At 35.8% G+C, this 18,479-nt stretch overlaps 1 protein-coding gene and 1 long non-coding RNA gene across 2 annotated transcripts; one reads left to right on the top strand and one right to left on the bottom strand.

Annotated features, from left to right (window-relative positions):
* Nucleotides 1-366: 366 nt before the first annotated feature.
* LOC105216416 (sodium-dependent neutral amino acid transporter B(0)AT3) lies at nucleotides 367-17,527 on the bottom strand. The gene is made up of 11 exons (XM_029042971.2): nucleotides 17,406-17,527; nucleotides 11,094-11,530; nucleotides 10,560-10,876; nucleotides 9,031-9,208; nucleotides 8,731-8,922; nucleotides 4,193-4,427; nucleotides 3,552-3,904; nucleotides 3,274-3,477; nucleotides 3,037-3,194; nucleotides 2,703-2,966; nucleotides 367-2,644 (listed from the first exon to the last, which is right to left on the bottom strand). Exons 2-11 carry the CDS (start codon nucleotides 11,187-11,189, stop codon nucleotides 2,446-2,448), a joined length of 2,196 nt encoding a protein of 731 aa, XP_028898804.1. The 5' UTR covers nucleotides 11,190-11,530; nucleotides 17,406-17,527; the 3' UTR covers nucleotides 367-2,445.
* On the top strand, nucleotides 13,030-17,548 carry LOC128921860 (uncharacterized). Its single transcript, XR_008471171.1, has 3 exons — nucleotides 13,030-15,952; nucleotides 16,011-16,316; nucleotides 17,425-17,548. It is a non-coding gene; the product is annotated as an uncharacterized LOC128921860 (long non-coding RNA).
* Nucleotides 17,549-18,479: the final 931 nt, after the last annotated feature.

Below are 18,479 nucleotides of genomic sequence, written 5' to 3' on the forward strand. Positions count from 1 at the left end.
TTTATAACAAGAAATACAAAAACAATAATATTTTAGCAAGAGAACACTGCCAACACATTCATATGTAATTATGATCTGTTATGTTTTTTATGCTATATTGGCCGGCGTGAATTTGCATGTTTTAAGTAGTTTTCTGCCAATTTTTTCCGACGCGTGTACAGTGTGTTAATATGTTTAGTATAGACACACTTTTGGTGAAACCTATGTCTAGTTGGGATAGGTTTTAAATTTTAATAATTTTATTTGATTTTCAATATTTTGGTTTTTGTAATTTTTTTAAGAATATGCTATTATTCAGGCTGTTGGTATGATCAATTTCGACCGAGGTTTATTTTTTTAAATAATATACATATATTAAATGTCGATTATAAGTAAAATAGTATAAAATTTTGAATAAAGTCAGAATAGATTATGAAAAATAAGATATCTAGTATTTTTACTTATCGAAAAGATATCTCAAATGTCGTCTTTACATAAATATATGTTGTAAATGAGATCAAAGAAGATAATATTGTTTTACAATAATACACTCAGCGAGACGATTGAAAATATTAATGAGTTAGAGAATACCTCACATACCCTGGAAGGTTATCAAACAATTACACAGCCACAACAAAAAAAAAATTTTGGCGGTCATATTTCACAAATAAATCTACATTGATCAGTCATTTTGAATTTTTTAAAAGTAACTTCAAATTCGTAATCAGCGATCTCGAAAACCACCGAGTAACGAGTTTCAAGCGAATCCGATGAATTTTTCAAAAATTGGATCCGCCATTTTGATTTATGAAAAACCGACACCGAATTCGTAATCAGTGACCCCAAAAACAGTCGAGTAGCGAATCCGAAGAATTGAAAAAAACTATGTATGTCATATTATTTTTTTGGAGTTGTATCAAAACCCTGATATGATCTCTGACTGGACCTTGGACCCTTTAGCATAAGTATCAGTTGGTTTCTTAATTTATGTCTGATGTGATTTTTCGATTATAAATACGAATTACTGCTGAACTAACTCTGAAGAAGCGAAACTGATTAGACAGTGTGTCTGTAATAACCAATAGGTAATATCACATAGAACTTATAACACCACTTAGTTGTTCCTTGGAAACTATCCCTATTTTTTTAAACACTAGTCTCATGACGTTTGGCTTATATAAAACTTAACTAATTCCGAATTCGGGCAAATCTATCAGTACCTTATTTCCTGATTTTAAACGATGTATATTCCTGATTAAAAAAAATCCCTACATAATTTCAAAATTAAGTTGGTTTTATGCTTTCTCAAACTGCAAATTAAATTATCTCTATGTAATTTTCAACCATTTATGGGTTTTAAAAAATTTTCACTAAAACAATTAAAAATGTTTAAAATGTCTATGAAAAATTAAATTAAATATGTTCAAAGAAAAACTTTTTGGGGTCAAAGTTCAAATCAATGTTGAAATAACCTCTAGCTTATTACTTAATAATCAAAATAGCCAATTTATCTTATGTCGACTTAAGTTACTTTTACAAATTTATAATATAATATTATTAAATTAAATTATTTATGTCTCACTTAAACTTAAATTTAAATAGTATTAAATTAAAATTAATTAAAAATTGAAATTAATTTAAAATAATTTTTTTATCTAAATTAAATTAAAATATTTATTTTAAGGAATTATTTAAACAACATTAGCAACCTTGATCTAGTGTTATATATATGGTACGTATAGACTCATAATCGGTGGCTAAATTTAGATTATTTCATTCATAGAATTCGTACACACCTCACTTATTACATAAGTAAAATGAAGAACATGATTAAATGTAATTTTTGTTTTTGGAAAATCAATTTTCCGTTAGACTAGTTATTTTTATCAATGTAACCTTCACTTAAATATGTTCAATATTATTATTGTCCTTATTCTTTGTATATTTATATAATATTTTAATGTATTTACAAGTAGATTCTCTTGTCTAAACTTATAAACAATACGCTACGCTTTAAATTATTGTCTTTATATGTAATTCTACAGAATTAACTTATATTATATACTTTTGTATAGATATATTTATGTATAATTTATATGTATGTATATATATAATTTATTTAGTGCTTAACGTATTATTGTATAGTTGAGTCACCAAACTATTTTCTTTCTTCACCAAAACACCAAAAATGCAGATTTTTATTAAAAAAAAAGGTATATAACACCACGTTTGTTTTTCACACCGCACTGAGTAAATATTTTGCCCACTTTTATCATTCGTTTAAGTTGATTTTATCCAACTGTTCTCTCACTTTAAATTTATTCGCTAATGCTCGACGGTTTCGTCTGATACTACAGTTTTATTTCTTTCACTAAATGACACTCTTTTCATCATTTTAATTAGTTTTGTATTACCTTCTTTTCACTTTTAATTTTTCACGGTTCACTCCTTGTCTCTTGTGGACATTTACTCCTCTTCTTCGAGTGATTTCTCAGGCAAACCATATTTTGGACAGCACATGCCCTCTGTGCCGTCCATATTGAAACAAAATAGGGTGCGTTCGATTTCGGTAGGTTCGTGTGGCACAATGCCGTGCACCTCTTTCAGCTCTGCCTCTGGGAACCAAGCAGGATCTGAGTCTTCCACCACCTTAATGCCACATAATCTAAGCGGGAAACAAAATATTTATAAAATGTCAAAACAAAGAGTAATACCGAACACACCTCAATATCGCCACGATCGGTATCCACAATATCGATGAGAGTATAAGGAAAAATGCAATAACAATGCACCAGTGTGGCCACTCGAGCTTTTCGGTCAGGCCTTTAGCGGCTATCCAAGCGGGATAACTGCTGCCCTCTGTGAGTAATTGATAAAACGACGCCAGCAATATTGTGATCATGGCGCAGGGTGAGAGATACTTCCAACAGAGCATCCAATATAAACCAGGACGCGAACCAGTCATCATCTCAATGTCGTCTGAGAACCTGTGGGAGAAATTGAAGATAATGGAATGAAATTGGAACCAAATTTAACCAAAAATCTTAACTCATTTACCTTCTAACACCGTAGATATAACTGATCGACAGGCATTCGAAGAGCGCAATGATCAAAAGTGGGAAGTTGCCGGCAAAACTGTCCATCAGTTGAAATATATAGCTACCAGCGCCGTTAGCAAAGCACATTGATATCAAGCAACAGGAACAGCAAAGTCCCTGAAATATTATAAATGTTACAAATATATATAAATAGAATATCTGGAACAGTCAAATAAATTATAAATGTCCCACTCACCCCCACAATCCACTCTTTAGGCAGATTAGGAAATAGTTTCATATCCACGAGCGAGGTTACGACACCTTCCAGTGTGCCGAACTGTGAGTCGATGCCGAGTGTGAAAAGCATTAGGAAAAACAGCACAGCCCATATTTGAGCGCCGGGAAATTGATTGATCGCTTCGGTGAATATGATGAAGGCCAAGCCAGTGCCTGAAGCGCTCTGCAGTCGGAAAATATTTGAAAAATTCATTAATTTAATGAAATGATTTCTCTTAAATATATTATTATACACACATTCGCCAGTTCCTTTTGTAGATCACACACCGGTAAGTTTGTAGTTTTATTTTGTGCAATCAAACTTTGGCGATCTTCGACGCAGCGATCGAATGTTGATGTGGCCTTGAAGCCAATCACTGAGAAGACCACAACCCCCGCAAACATTGAAGTGCCGCAATTGGTGAGAGACACTAAAAGGGCATCCCGATAGCAATTGTTGTTGGCAGGATTGTATGAACTGAAGGCGATCAAGCCGCCAAACGCTAGGCCGAGGGAGAAGAAAATCTGCGTGCCGGCTTCAAGCCAAACAACTGGATCCAGTAGCGTTTCCCAGCGTGGCGTGAAAAGATGCGCCACGCCATCTGAGGCACCTGTGGGCGGAAGGTAAGACGATTTTTTAACGTTATGATGGGCCTTATAGGATTATAATAGTAATAAAATATTCAAAGTAAATGTCACACACTTTGACAGCTGTATTGACAGCTATACCGCTATGCAATTTGATACCTCTAAAGCAGCACCCTTTATTCACATATGTAGCACAATTATCATATAGAAGTTTACACTCCTGTACGCTATTTCACGCTCTATTTAATGTTCAACACTTTTTTGCACATTTTTAATTAATTGACATTATTTTATGCTCTTTAAACACTCACCTTTCAAAGTAATGCCGCGAAAAAAGAATATTATGAGCACCACATATGGAAATATGGCTGTCATATAGACAATTTTGCCCGACGACGTAATACCCTGCACCATACAGATGTAAACGAGAAACCATGAAACCATTAACGCTATAGCCATGTGATAATTAAAATTCTCCGGCTCATTGACGCTTTCGGAGCACTGAAGTGTGGTGCGATACCAGTAGAATTGCGTGGGCGATGAGGCCTACAAAATGCGTATAAATATTTGTACATAATTTGATTTATATTTGCTATGTTTTGGATTGACATATTTGTAAATAACTTCAATAGTGGTAATTGTAATGTAAATATTTGCATTCATGTGAACTTGGCGATGTAATCATGTTGCAGTGGAGATATGTTTGTATGTAAATTGTTGTGTTAACGGTGTGGAATTAATACAAAACACCTTGAATATTTAATTTCAGATAATTTGGAAAATACACCATATCAATTAGATAATAGAAATTTACTAAATGATTTAAAATACTTTCTAATTTTGTTCAGAATTATTAGATGAACAGATTTAAGATTTTATAACGGCTTGGAAATGGAAACAGTAGGTTCTGGTGATAAACGAAATTTTTTTATAATTAGACCACAGTGTTCAAGATGTATTAGAGAGGTAGCAAGGTTCAGCAAATCAGCAGCTGATCGAAAGGAATTAAGGTTAGTCAGGATTTTCAAAAAATCAATTTTTTTTTGCATTTTCGTTAAGTGTAATATCTTCAAAATATGCTCTAAAAATGGTTATGATTATGAAGTTGATCCGATAATAACTCTTCAAGTTATTCGACAAATAACAAAGATCGCTCGGGTGCTCCAAAACGGTCGTATGAAACTTTAAATGCGTTTTTCTCAAAACTATGTTTTATGAACTGGTGACAACTGTAACTCGAAAACCGCTAGGTAGATTTTAATGAAATTTATACAGCTTTTAGAATACATAATGAACTCAGGCCTGATCGAAGGATTTTTTTTCGATTTTTTAAGACCAATTAACTGTTGATATTTTCCCGAAAATCTAGAAAAAAATTTCATGAGGCCGCCATTTTGTTAATTTTTGAAAAAAAAACTTCGATCAGGCCCAGGATTATCTATTTATAAAACTATTTTTTTTTTATCCGATTGATTTTAGATGAATCTCCAAGGACTTATAATTGTGGCCGCAAGGACCTTTTTTGAAACTGGGTCAACACAGGCTTTGGAAATTATAATTTTTTTTTTTCAAATTTTCGTGACTTTAAGTCAAAACATTGTATATAATAGTGTCATATTATTACTTTTGTAAAATAACATGATTTAATAGCAAAAAAAAATTACTAAAAATTCTCATTTTTTGGTGTCTCTGACTACCCCTAACCCCTTAAATAATCTTTAGGTAAAAGGGCAGAAGAAGCGAAATAGATTAACAAATTGACTTATTTGGTACTCGAATAGCCTTTTCGCACAACCAAATTAGTTTTATACATTAAAGTTATAATTGAGAAATCAGTTGCCTTCCACACAGCCGGCTACTTGATTAACGATCAGCTGTTATACATTTCTCTTTTTTGTTTTTACTGTTCATATGAAGTTGGGAAGTTTCATTAGCTGATTGCTATTTTAACTATAAATAAAGCTAAATTTACAAAGTGGTCAACAACACGCAGAGCTACATTCCAGTTTCATCTCGACTTGTATTCGATTAAAAATTAATGTAGTAAAATGAGATTTTCTTTTTGTTTGGTAAATCGACAACATCAACGCTTTAATCGAGCAAAGGCTGATTAAGTGATCAATTAACTGCTGTGCGAAAATCTATAAGGTCACATATTCTCGGATTATTAATCTAACCGCTATTCCACACGTCAATTATTTTGATCTTAATCTATGTCTAAAAATTATATATATATATATTTGGCGTAGGAACCGCTTTAAGCGATTATAGCCGAATCCACCAGAGCGCGCCACTCATTCCTCCTTTTTGCTTTTTGGCGCCAATTGGAAACACCAAGTGAAGCCAGGTCACTTTGCACTTGGTCTTTCCACCGGAGTGGAGGTCGTCCTCTTCCGCGGCTTCCTCCAGCGGGTACTGCATCGAATACTTTCAGAGCTGGAGTGTTTTCTTCCATCCGTACAACATGACCTAGCCAGCGTAGCCGCTGTCTTTTTATTCGCTGAACTATGTCAATGTCGTCGTATAAATCGTACAGCTCATCGTTCCATCGCCTGCGGTATTCGCCGTTGCCAATGTTTAGAGGACCAAAAATCTTGCGCAAAACCTTTCTCTCGAAAACCCCAAGAGTCGTCTCATCGGATGTTGTCATCGTCCACGCTTCAGCGCCATACATCAGGACGGGAATAATGAGCGACTTATAGAGTTTGATTTTGGTTCGTCGAGAGAGGACTTTACTTTTCAATTGCCTACTCAGTCCAAAGTAGCACCTGTTGGCAAGAGTGATTCTGCGTTGGATTTCAAGGCTGACATTGTTGGTGTTGTTAATGCTGGTTCCCAGATAAACGAAATTATCTACAACTTCAAAGTTATGACTGTCAACAGTGACGTGGGAGCCAAGACGCGAGTGCGCCGACTGTTTGTTTGATGACAGGAGATATTTCGTCTTGTCCTCATTCACCACCAGACCCATACGCTTCGCTTCTTTATCTAGCCTGGAAAACGCAGAACAAACGGCGCGGTTGTTGCTTCCGATGATATCAATATCATCGGCATACGCCAGGAGCTGTACACTCTTGTAGAAGATTGTACCCTCTCTATTTAGTTCTGCAGCTCGTATTATTTTTTCCAGCAATAGATTGAAGAAGTCGCACGATAGTGAGTCACCCTGTCTGAAGCCTCGTTTGGTATCGAACGGCTCGGAGAGGTCCTTCCCGATCCTGACGGAGCTTTTGGTGTTGCTCAACGTCAGCTTACATAGCCGTATTAGTTTTGCAGGGATACCAAATTCAGACATCGCGGCATAAAGGCAGCTCCTTTTCGTGCTATCGAAGGCAGCTTTAAAATCGATAAAAAGATGGTGAGTATCGATTCTTCTCTCTCGGGTCTTTTCCAAGATTTGGCGCATGGTGAATATCTGGTCCATTGTGGATTTTCCAGGTCTAAAGCCACACTGATAAGGTCCAATCAGTTCGTTGACGGTGGGCTTTAGTCTTTCACACAATACGCTCGACAAAACCTTATATGCGATATTGAGGAGACTTATACCACGGTAGTTGGCGCAGATTGTGGGGTCTCCCTTCTTATGGATTGGGCAGAGCACACTAAGATTCCAATCGTCAGGCATGCTTTCTTCCGACCATATTCTACAAAGAAGCTGATGCATGCACCTTATCAGTTCTTCGCCGCCGTATTTGAATAGCTCGGCCGGTAATCCATCGGCCCCCGCCGCTTTGTTGTTCTTCAAGCGGGTAATTGCTATTCGAATTTCTTCATGGTCGGGTAATGGAACATCTATTCCATCGTCATCGATTGGGGAATCGGGTTCGCCATCTCCTGGTGTTGTACTTTCACTGCCATTGAGCAGGTCGGAGAAGTGTTCCCTCCATAATCCCAGTGTGCTCTGGACATCCGCTACCAGATTACCTTCTCGGTCCCTACATGATAATGCTCCGGTCTTGAAACCTTCTGTTAATCGCCTCATCTTTTCATAAAATTTTCGAGCATTGTCTAAAAATTATAGACTTTCTAAAATGATGAAGTTCATTGCACTGTGCTTTAGAAAACATAGACAAATAAATTGTTACATTTAAGGTTATGTTTCAGATCCTATGTTTTAGAACGTAAAATTCTTCTTTTGTAGACTTGAAAAGACCAATGTTATTCTGTGGGCTCAATTTATGTTCGTATAAAGAGTCATTTGCAAATTATAAATAAAAATGTTAATTGCTTTGGAGAGAACGGTTATATCTTGTTATTTTTTGACCTTTTTCTATCTTGAAGAAATCCCTATACTATATTTATGAGAAGATATGAGGGCTTATTCTGCCGCAGAATAAAGAGCAAATGATAAAGAAAGGTTAAGTTAGGTTAGGTAAGGTTTGGTAAGTTGGGGTCTAGCTTAACATTTGTATTAGCGGTAGGGTCTAAATCTTCTAACCATTTATTATTTGGAATATATCTAGAACATCTTTAGATTCTTAGAATGTTTTAATACTCTTTATGATATATTTATTCATGTCCGTGAGAGAACGCTTCTCACAATATCTCAAAATATTTTGAATTTCTAATTTATTCAAATAATTTCTTAATTCTACTTATACGATTACTATATACGCAGAAGTGATGCCAATTAATTGAATTTACTCACAATTCTTGAAGCCAATGTTGTTTACAACTTTTATGAGCGCGCAAATAAAGGATATTTATTGTCTGTCTTCGTGTGTGTGAACGAGTATATATGTCAGTATGTACATAATTATGTCATGGCATAGTGTTGCAAATGCGATAATCTGGTTGCATGTGTGGGTGTGTGCTTGTGTGAGTGTACTACATGCTTCATGCTGCTTACCACACATTCCGGCTCATGGTCATAAGTGTAATTGGCATAGAGGCGAGTGGGACAATCGGCCCACGGCAAAGGTGACTCAAAACTGTGCAACAAGTATATGAGGCACCAGGCAATTATGGTATTATAATACAAAGCGACTATATAACTGACAACTGCCGATGAGATGCCAATGCCGCCCAAATACGGTGACACCTGTGCGGCGAAGGAGAGCGAAAGAGATTGTAAGCGGTTAGGAATTGTATAAATAAATAATAAAAACATTTATTTTCTTATTTATAAAATATGTGCAGCTCTATTTACCTGGCTCCATACACCAATCGCACCTTTGCGCAGCCTTTGGCCCACAGCCAATTCCAAATAGAATATCGGCAAACCCTGTACACACAGCATTATGAAATATGGCACAAGGAAAGCGCCGCCGCCATTCTTTTGCGCCAGGTAAGGAAAACGCCAGACATTGCCCAAGCCAACGGCGTAGCTAAAATTAATAATAAATCATATATATTAATTTGTTTCCTTCTGCATAGGCATAACTTAACATGATTTAATTAAATTTTGTACTCAAAAGAGTTAAAGGTTGCTTCTCAATATTGGAGAACTTAAAGAGGCCCTATCGAAAACCGAGGATTTTTACTCGAGACCAAGAGTATTACCATGTTTTAGGATATTGAACTCTTTCTTATTGATTAAAGTTCCGCACACATATGCAAGTTCATTAGATTAAGGATAAAAGAATTAAAAATAAGAATAATTGAATATGATGTATAGGCAATAATTCAGGATGTATTAATTTCTACTCCACCCTTCAAATTCAAGCACTCTCCGCTTATATTCGTTACTTTAAACTATATAGATAACAAGGATTATTCGGTTGACTGTCGGTTGGACTAGAGAGTGAATTAATGGATCCATATTTCATCCTTTGTCAGATATCGACCGGAAAACTCGGATTAATTTCAATAGAACATCTACAAAGCAGTACTCTGTAAATCTGAATTCGTTGTTGATCTTCGTCGACTATGAGTTCTCGCGTCCAGGGTTGATTCTCCTAATTCAAAGTCAGACAACTTTCTTCAAACCACCTCAAGCTTACAGACCTAATCTTACAATTGGAGATTAGCCGGTTATAGCCGAGTTTACAGCAGCGCACCATTCGTTCCTCCTTTTGGCAATTTGGCGTCAATTGGAAATTCCAAGTGCTGCCAAGTCCTTCTCCACCTGGTCTTTCCAATGGAGTAGAGGTGTTCCTCTTCCTCGTCTACTACCAGTGGGTACTGCGTCGAACACATTTAAAGCTGGAGCGCTTTCGTCCATTCAAACAACAACACGAACTAGCCAGTGTTGCCACAGTCTTTTTATTCGCTGAACTATATCAATGTCGTCGAACTCATCCATCGTCTGCGGTCCAAAAGAATTGATAGTACCCTTAGTGAATTCGTTTTGGTCCGAGCCAACAGGAAATAATATGAAAGTTTTGATACGTCCCAAAAATGGACCAAGTCAGGTAAGGGAAGCTTGAAATGTTTTTCATGCCGAAAAATTATACCAAGTTCCTTATATCTACATCTGTAAATATCCGTTTGAACTAAAGAAATTACAAGACTTCTACACGTAATAATACCATTTTAGATGTACTTGATTATTATGTCACATGACCATTTAAGCTGCAGATTCCTTCTCTTCTTTATAAAGTGCTAGTATAACTATATAATTATTCAACAGTTTTATACAATCGCACACATCGACGTCACCATCACAACACTCGACGGGGTTGAGTGTTATTTTCGTGGCTCTTAACGCCATCAGTGTCATCGTCACACTTCACTTACCCTATTGTGGCGAGTAGAAACATGATTTTGTTGTCCCAACTTTCACGTTCCTCCCCCTCCTTTTCGCCCTCGACAATGTCCTCCTCTTGCGCCTCGACTGTGGCCGCGACTGCAGCGGTCAGTTCTGCTTTTGACTTGCTCGTGCTCGCCTGTGCACCGAAACCGTCGGGTTCCAACTCAGTCGATTCGTCAAAAGCATCGCCGAGAAACGCCTGATTGGTTGCACCGTACATGGGCTGATGGTGATGGGTGGCATGAGCATGGTGGTGTGTGCTGCTGGTATGGTGTTCCTTGGGTACCAAGCGACCGCGCATTTCCTAGCAAAGAAGATGGCAAATAAAGAAACAAAACAGCAAAGTCAAACAGAATGCAAAGCAGTAAGTCGAGGTGTTGAGTTAACGAAGTGGCTAATTAAGAAAGTTTATTAAAAATGTACAAGACACTTCCTGGAATCAAACACTTAAATATGTACGTACGTGCATATACATATATTCATAAGAATGCATTAATGTACCCAGTGTTACAGCTACTCACCCTTAGTTCCAGTTGATCAATGCTCTTTTGACTTTTCAACACACCGCCAAAGTCTCGCGAGCTCTGTCGCCGCAAAAGCTGTGCGGTATTCGCCATTTTTCTACAGTTTTTGGGTTAGTTCTCCTAGTTCCTAGCCGTTTTAGTATGTGCAGTTTGTTTTTGTAATTTCGTTTAAATGCGTTTTTAGTTGTAATTTTTTGTATTTTCTTTTTGTTGTTACGTTTACAATATTCAGCAATTATTAAGTTGACTGTTATAATTTTTAACTGCGAAGTATTAAATTTCGATTTTTATCATTTTAACGGTAATTGATCCACTCAGCATTGAAGCGACTTTTTCTCTTTTTACAACGTTTAATCAGAAATGGCGAAATTTTTATTAGTCCTTTGTACAATCAACTTTTGTTTTGTTGCAACATGCATTTTGTGCTTGGAAATCTATTTAATACAATCAAAGAAGGATGGTGCACGTTAGGCTTGGACTAAACAAGCCGGTGTTAAAGAAAGTACAATAGTGGTACTCATTGTGCATTGCAAACCTATAGCAACATCGCAAAACAACTGTTTTTTACATACATTCTGTTTTGCGACAATGTTGCAACTTTGCGAACCTAATTTCACTTTCACTTGTCGAAAATCACAACCAGCTGCTAATTCAAAGCGCGCATTTTGTATTTTGTAATAAAATGAAAGAGATACTTCCTACTACAATCATTTTTGAACTTTTGAGTTTTATTATTCTTAAATGTGGCAATTATAACACAAAGAGCTCATTTAACTCATATTGGCATATTGCGACTTTGCCATTTTTATATAAATGCCACAATGAGTTCCATTATTTTCGATCGACAGTCTTGTTAAAAGAAAGAGAGAAGATAATGGTCTTGTTTTTCGTAAGAGAGAGATTGTACTATCGCTTATTCTTGTGAATGACAATCCTAAATGCATTCAATCTATCAGAATATGAAGTAGCTGTGAATAATGCTTGAAGTAAATCGGCGATAATATAAAAGTTTTATGATGCCAGACCCTTAGTTTTTCGAATTAAATATAAGGCGTTAAAACATTAAATCTCCTGTACCGTGATATCTCTTTCAGTATATACAGATGTATAATTGATTATAGGGTCTCGAAACAAAATAAAAATTACTTAACAGCAATCGAGTCTACATTACTATCGAACTTGGAGTGGATATTTTCGTTTTACTGTTCGAGAACTCGACCTCACGTAAACTCAGCGAACTCGGTTTAATCGTCAATATCTAAGTGATAAACGTTCTTGAGAGCTCAGTAAGGTACGCTTTATAGTTTGAAAGGCTCCGACTCTTAAATGTCCGATTCCAAAATATACGAAAAAAAAAAATACTGTCGAATTTAACCTAAAGATATCGAGGCAGGGTCCATCTCTACCCTATCTTCTAATTACTCTGATTTTGCGAGATTGAGTTTGAACATTGATTCTTATTTATTCTTTAGAATTCCAGGGCGCCGATAAAATTAACAACTGAGTCGGAAAACTTCGTCAACTTACATTATTGAAACCCCAGAAAGTGTTTAAAAAATTCGTCAAATTAAGCAAAATGGAATATTAGTGAATTGGTTCTGGGTGTTAAAAAAATCATTTTTTAGTGGTTATAATAATACTTTAAGGTCGTAATAATAATTCAATTGGAAAAATTGTGAAAACAGAATAGTCAAACTAATTCGCCGTTGCCCTTTTGAAATAAGTGATTAAATAGATTGCTCCATTTTTTAACAAACTACATACTAAGTTATGTTTATTCATCAAATACACATTTTCGCCAGAGAACAAGAAATTGCTTTCGCTTTATTTCCAGAAGTTAGATCTATTTAGGTCCATAGACTTACCTTTAACTATTATGGTGTTGTAAATCTTGAGTATGAATTTCTTAATTATTTTCGCTTGAAATTCATTAAAAATTTGCTAAAAATTCAATATTCATTTTGTATAATATAATGTCCCCGAATAGTTCTCTTTACTATAATATAAAATATAATATCCTAAGCTCTCTCAATTTAATCATTTCTATTATACTTATGTTAGTGTTATAAAAGTTATCAATCTAACCAAATAGATAACTCAATTTCAAAACAAAAGGGCTGAAAGCATTGAAAATAAATCGAATGCAGACAGATTTATTTATTAGATTTGATTATCTCCATTCGAATGCCATTAATGCCACACAAATTACGGCACATTACTCATACGCCCTGTCGAACCTAGATACAACTACTTATAGGTAACAATAGTATGTGTGTATATATGTATGTGAATGTACTACTAAATGCGGTTTCAGTGTAAACACATAAGTAATTGCGATTGTGTGTGATAGCTGTTTACACAAATATTTGTGTGTTTTTAGCTAAATATAATACATTAGTGAGCAATTAGTATAGCATATTACGTCTAAATTTATTGTTTAAATTAAATATTTACTTGTGCCTAGCTGGTTATCTACACTTCAGCGAAGCTAAACAATTCGAATTGAGTGTATTATTGGATGGGGTTGAATGATTATTCATAATCCAACGTATATTTATTTTTATGGAAAGGTAAAATATGGATTTGACAGCAGTGAGATAAAATAAACTATGAAAAATAATCAATTAAATATTAAAACAGGTAAGGAAATGCATTTTATCGAGAGCCTGTTTGCAAAATTTTTATTATCCATATAGGGAGGCTAATGAATTAACTTTTTAACGGAGATTAATTTTATTTCGATATATTTGTTGATGCTTGTCCAACTTCAAGCTGTGGGACAATTCCTGGAACAAAATCAGTCCAGTTGTCTATGAGATATCAAATTTTACTTAAAGCCGTGCAATTTAAAGTCAATAACATAATTTCCCCACGAATTATAAGCCGAGAACCAGTCGAAAAAGGGACAAGTTTAACAGTAGTGTGGTTGATGGAATTTTCAAATTTGTTAGTTCGAATATTTGTTCTAGTCAATTAGCTTAGTTTGACTCGAAATTTAAGTAGAAATTACTACGTTATACTTCAGTTATATAAAATATAAAATTTTTATTTTACTAACATTCAATCTTCCATCCGAAATCAGCATCACTCCCGGAGTGTTTTCATACAAAACACTAGAAATCTACATCGAGTTCTCAAGATCGTCTTATAGATTGGAACAAAGGGATAGACGAATAAAGTGGAACAGATAGTGTGCAAAAGACATAGAATAATCAATTAGTTTTTAGACGTAATGTGTCGCTGGGGCAATCGTATTTCTTTCATCTCACATTTAATGAATTTAATGAATTTTAACAGCCAAGCTTTAAACTCTACATCTCTTGCAAGTTAAGAATTAGCAAAAAAACTCTTTATTTCCAGCTACCTTTCACAAGTTTAAAGAAACCTTCGGTAGACGTTAAATGTTGAACTGAAAAGTTCGGGACTCACTTAGAGATTTCTATATATTTTTTATTCAAATGAAAAATCAGCGACACTAACGAATCCATCTCTATTAGGATAAGAACACAGCCACACAAATGATCAGCGACCCCAAAACCCAAAAAAGTAACGAGTTTCAAGCGATTCCGATGAATATTGAAAAACCCACACCGGATTCGTAATCCGTGACCCCGAAAACCCCTGAGTAGCGAGGTTTAAGAGAATTCGATGAATTTAAAAAATCGCTGTCCGCCATATCGGTTTTCTGGGGTCAAAATCTTGATGTGATGGGGTTAAATGGACCTCGGATTCGGATCCAGCGACCCCAACATCCAAACAATTTGTTTTTGTGTGACTGTGGAATTAGCTCAACTGATTATTTTTGATTTCACTATTTTGGAAGCTTATTTTAAGACTGATAACATTGATCCCTCTTCCACTGACAAATACTGTTTCCAACTGAGTTGACGGAGTGTCAGCTCAGTCTCGAAAAATTTGGATTTTTAAATTCCACGCATTTCAAGAGTAGTCAGTAGTCTATTTGATATCTCTAAAGAGTAAGATGGTTTCTAAATAGACGAAGACATAACATAACATTGAAGGTTTTGGTTGCGGGAAGAATGATGAATGAAGAGAAAGAAGCGAACATCAGTTCAATGTGTCGTATGTGTGTACCAACGAAAGCCGAATGATAAGCTAAAATAGGTTAAGTCAGGGTCGAACGCAGGGGGGGGGTTTTAACACCCCAAAACCCCAAAAGTAATTGAATTTTTAAATAATAGAATCTAATTCTACATAGTCATTTGAAAAATTGTAATTTGTTGTTTTCAAAGCAAACTTTCTGCCGACGATGTAAGAATATGTAAAATAAATGAATACATTAGTCACTAACAGCGTTGCCGTTTTGATACAATTGTATCTTCTAAATTTTGTGATTTGATACTTTTTTGTTCACCAACGGCCTATTTTGACACTTTTCTGCTGATAGAATTTAATTTTTTGAAACTATGAAAATGCTAAACTAAAAACAAACCTATTGTATCTGGATAGTATTAAAAAGTTGTGGGAATGTAGGCCAATTAAAAATCCCAGAAAAATATAAACTGGACTTTGCTTTATAACTCTGTGGCTGCTGAACTGGATTTTTTAGATTTAAGGGGAATTGTGAGTCGAAAATGGACTTCTTTTGAAAATTAGATCTGAACTGAAAAGTCACGCTATTATTTTTTTTAGAGTTTATTGTTAATCATAATACAGGAAAAATTTGAAAAATTTTTATTACGACTTTCAGTTTTCGTTCCATGAGCAAACTGTTGTGAAATAAATTTAAATTAAAAAAATTATGCTATTTGCAAAAAAATACTTGAGTGTCTTAACTTAACCGCTGATGTAGAAGATCCCGATGATTTCGTTGCTGAATTTAGAATGTGGAAAAGGTTAAAAATCTTTTCTTCAGATTATATTTTCTAACTAAAATTTTGAATATATTTTCAGGAACTGGTTAAATCAAACAAAGAGATCCAAAACTTTTTTAGACGCGTTGAATTGTTGCGATGCAAAAATTTTCAAAACAGTGCATCGTTTTTTAAAGATTGGAGCAATAATCCCTATATCTGTCGCTTCAAGTGAACGCTCGTTTTCCTCACTTCGCAGGCTTAAAACATATTTAAGAAATAAAACTGGAGAAGCACGCCTGAACGGAATGGCTCTCTTGAATATCCATAGTGATATAGACGTGACGGAGGAAGAGATCCCAAGACCTTTTCCATTACTTTAAATTCACCAATTCATCCTTCTGTTGTGAGTAGTAAATGTAAACATACTTGTGGGTGTAACTGTAAATATTAACGAGTACGAAGGTAGACCGAAATTCCATTAAATCAAAATAAAAAATAACTACTTCACACTCATCTCTCTACATCTTACACTCACTCTTCCGCTTCCGTTATATTTTGCATTTTGTTTTGCTTTCACTTTCCACACTTAACCGCTATTCGCTTCGCCAGCGTTTTTGAGTCAACTTTCACACACGCAATTCGTACGCTGGATGCTTATATAACATATGAACCAGGACTGAACACCAATACGCACACGCCGAGTAAACGAACATGGAACGAGTGAACTAATATAACGGCAATATGATTGTGTTAGGATCGAATGTACCGAAATTTCACCGAATTTTACGACGCTCGATAAATGTCGACGACGAATTTTAATTGTCATGGACGGTATGTGAGGAGGTGGTGTCGCCAATGGAGTTGGCGGTGGAGGGAGTGGGAGTTTGCTGCGCAACAATTAGTTCAACGCTTTGTGGGCACTTTCATTGAGTGCGAGTAGCGATAAACAAAAACGGCAATTAAGTGGGCGGTGTGGCGCGCCTTCGACTGACGACTGACGAGACGAGACGTTGAACAAGTGAAACGACGAGTGACGATGTGACGATGCGTTAATGAAAGCGAGTGACGTGCGAGGCTGAATTTCGACTAATGCTGGCGTACGCTTGATTGGACTAACAGCTCAAACAGGAATGTGGGCAAAGCATTACTCTATATTGTATGTATATACATATGTGTGACCCCCAAAGAATAATGAAGATGACAATTTGTTTTACCAACTGGTGAGTTACCGTTATTTCACTGCACTGGAGCACAGCACAATAATTGATTTTCAGCGCACAAAAGCTAAAGGACACAGCACACGACCGTGTACTGGAGACCAACGCGCACCCACACACACGCACACACACTCACACTCACGTGAAATTGGTTTAATGTTTGCGTAACAGCATTTCGCTTTGAAAACTTTTTTTTTATTTCACGCGCTAAACATTTTCTTCTGATTCTTTATTATGCAACTTATTTAATTTTTTATTTTTTATTTTTTTCATACACTAAACTGGCGTCGAAAGTTTTCCGTTTCGATTATGTGTATAATAGCATGTCGTTAGGTGGATAGACTGCGTGGCGTTAATGGCGGAGGACCAACGGCGGAGACAAGCGAGTGTCACAGAGTACAAAGCGAAACTGTTAAATGGCTTGCCTGCCAGCTTGCGACTTAGCTTGCGTTGGTCCAAGCGAAGGATGTGTGTACGAACGAGTGGTAGCATAACAACGAGTAACTAATGGACTTAGGTGAAAAGGCGCAGAAGAGCAGCAACACCACGTCTAATTGATAAGAAATTGTTTTTGTATTGGTGTTTGACTGCCAAAAATCAGGTGGCAATGAAACCGGAGCCAACGAAACAGCGAAAGTGAAATGGAAATATACATAAATTTGTACGAGTGTGTGATACCAGATATAACGGCATATGCAATAAGCTAGATAAACCATTAAGTGAATGACAGCTGCCGTGAGTAGGGAGTTTGAATTTTAACGGTCGCTAAAAACTTAAAAAAAAATAAAAATTTAAAGCAGGTTTTTGAACAAAACGGCAGTTTCTAAGAGTTAGATGCGTTTCCACTGGGTCCATAATTATATTCGTGCGTTTTTTTTTCAAAATTTTAACGTCTGTTTAAGAAAAGCAGAAATTGTTCATCTATCTGGCGATTAGTGGATTCCATCCCAAAAGAATTGCGCCGGAATAGCGGTCAAGAATGAATCAAGCAAATTTTGAATAGTGTGTTCTGATTTGAACCGTTTTCCAGTGAGGGTGTTCTGCATCAACCGAAGCAAGTAGTAGGCAGAAGAGGCAAGAGATGGGCTAAAAGGTGGTTCCCAACTGCTATTTTCCAAATAGTTTTGAACCGGTCTTGTAACATGAGACCGAGCATTGTCATGATGGAAAATTATCCCTCGTGTTCAGTGGCAAATTTCGATCTTTTTTCGGCTATCATTCGCTTCGATATTTTTCTAATATGCAGACTCAACGTCTTTTGGCTTTACTTTATATGATATACAATTCCTTTGCTTTTGTATCTATCTATACAATAAATAAGCCCAAAAGTGCCAAATTTATGACACAAC

This window comes from Zeugodacus cucurbitae, chromosome 5, assembly GCF_028554725.1.
Source record: "Zeugodacus cucurbitae isolate PBARC_wt_2022May chromosome 5, idZeuCucr1.2, whole genome shotgun sequence".
NCBI lineage: Eukaryota > Metazoa > Arthropoda > Insecta > Diptera > Tephritidae > Zeugodacus > Zeugodacus cucurbitae.

Coding starts and splice junctions, on each gene's coding strand:
- LOC105216416 (XM_029042971.2), bottom strand. CDS start 11,189: ATGGCGAATACCGCACAGCTTTTGCGGCGACAGAGCTCGCGAGACTTT. Junction 10,877..11,093: donor TTGATCAACTGGAACTAAGG/GTGAGTAGCTGT, acceptor CTTCTTTGCTAG/GAAATGCGCGGTCGCTTGGT. Junction 4,428..8,730: donor ACCATGAGCCGGAATGTGTG/GTAAGCAGCATG, acceptor CGCATTTTGTAG/GCCTCATCGCCCACGCAATT.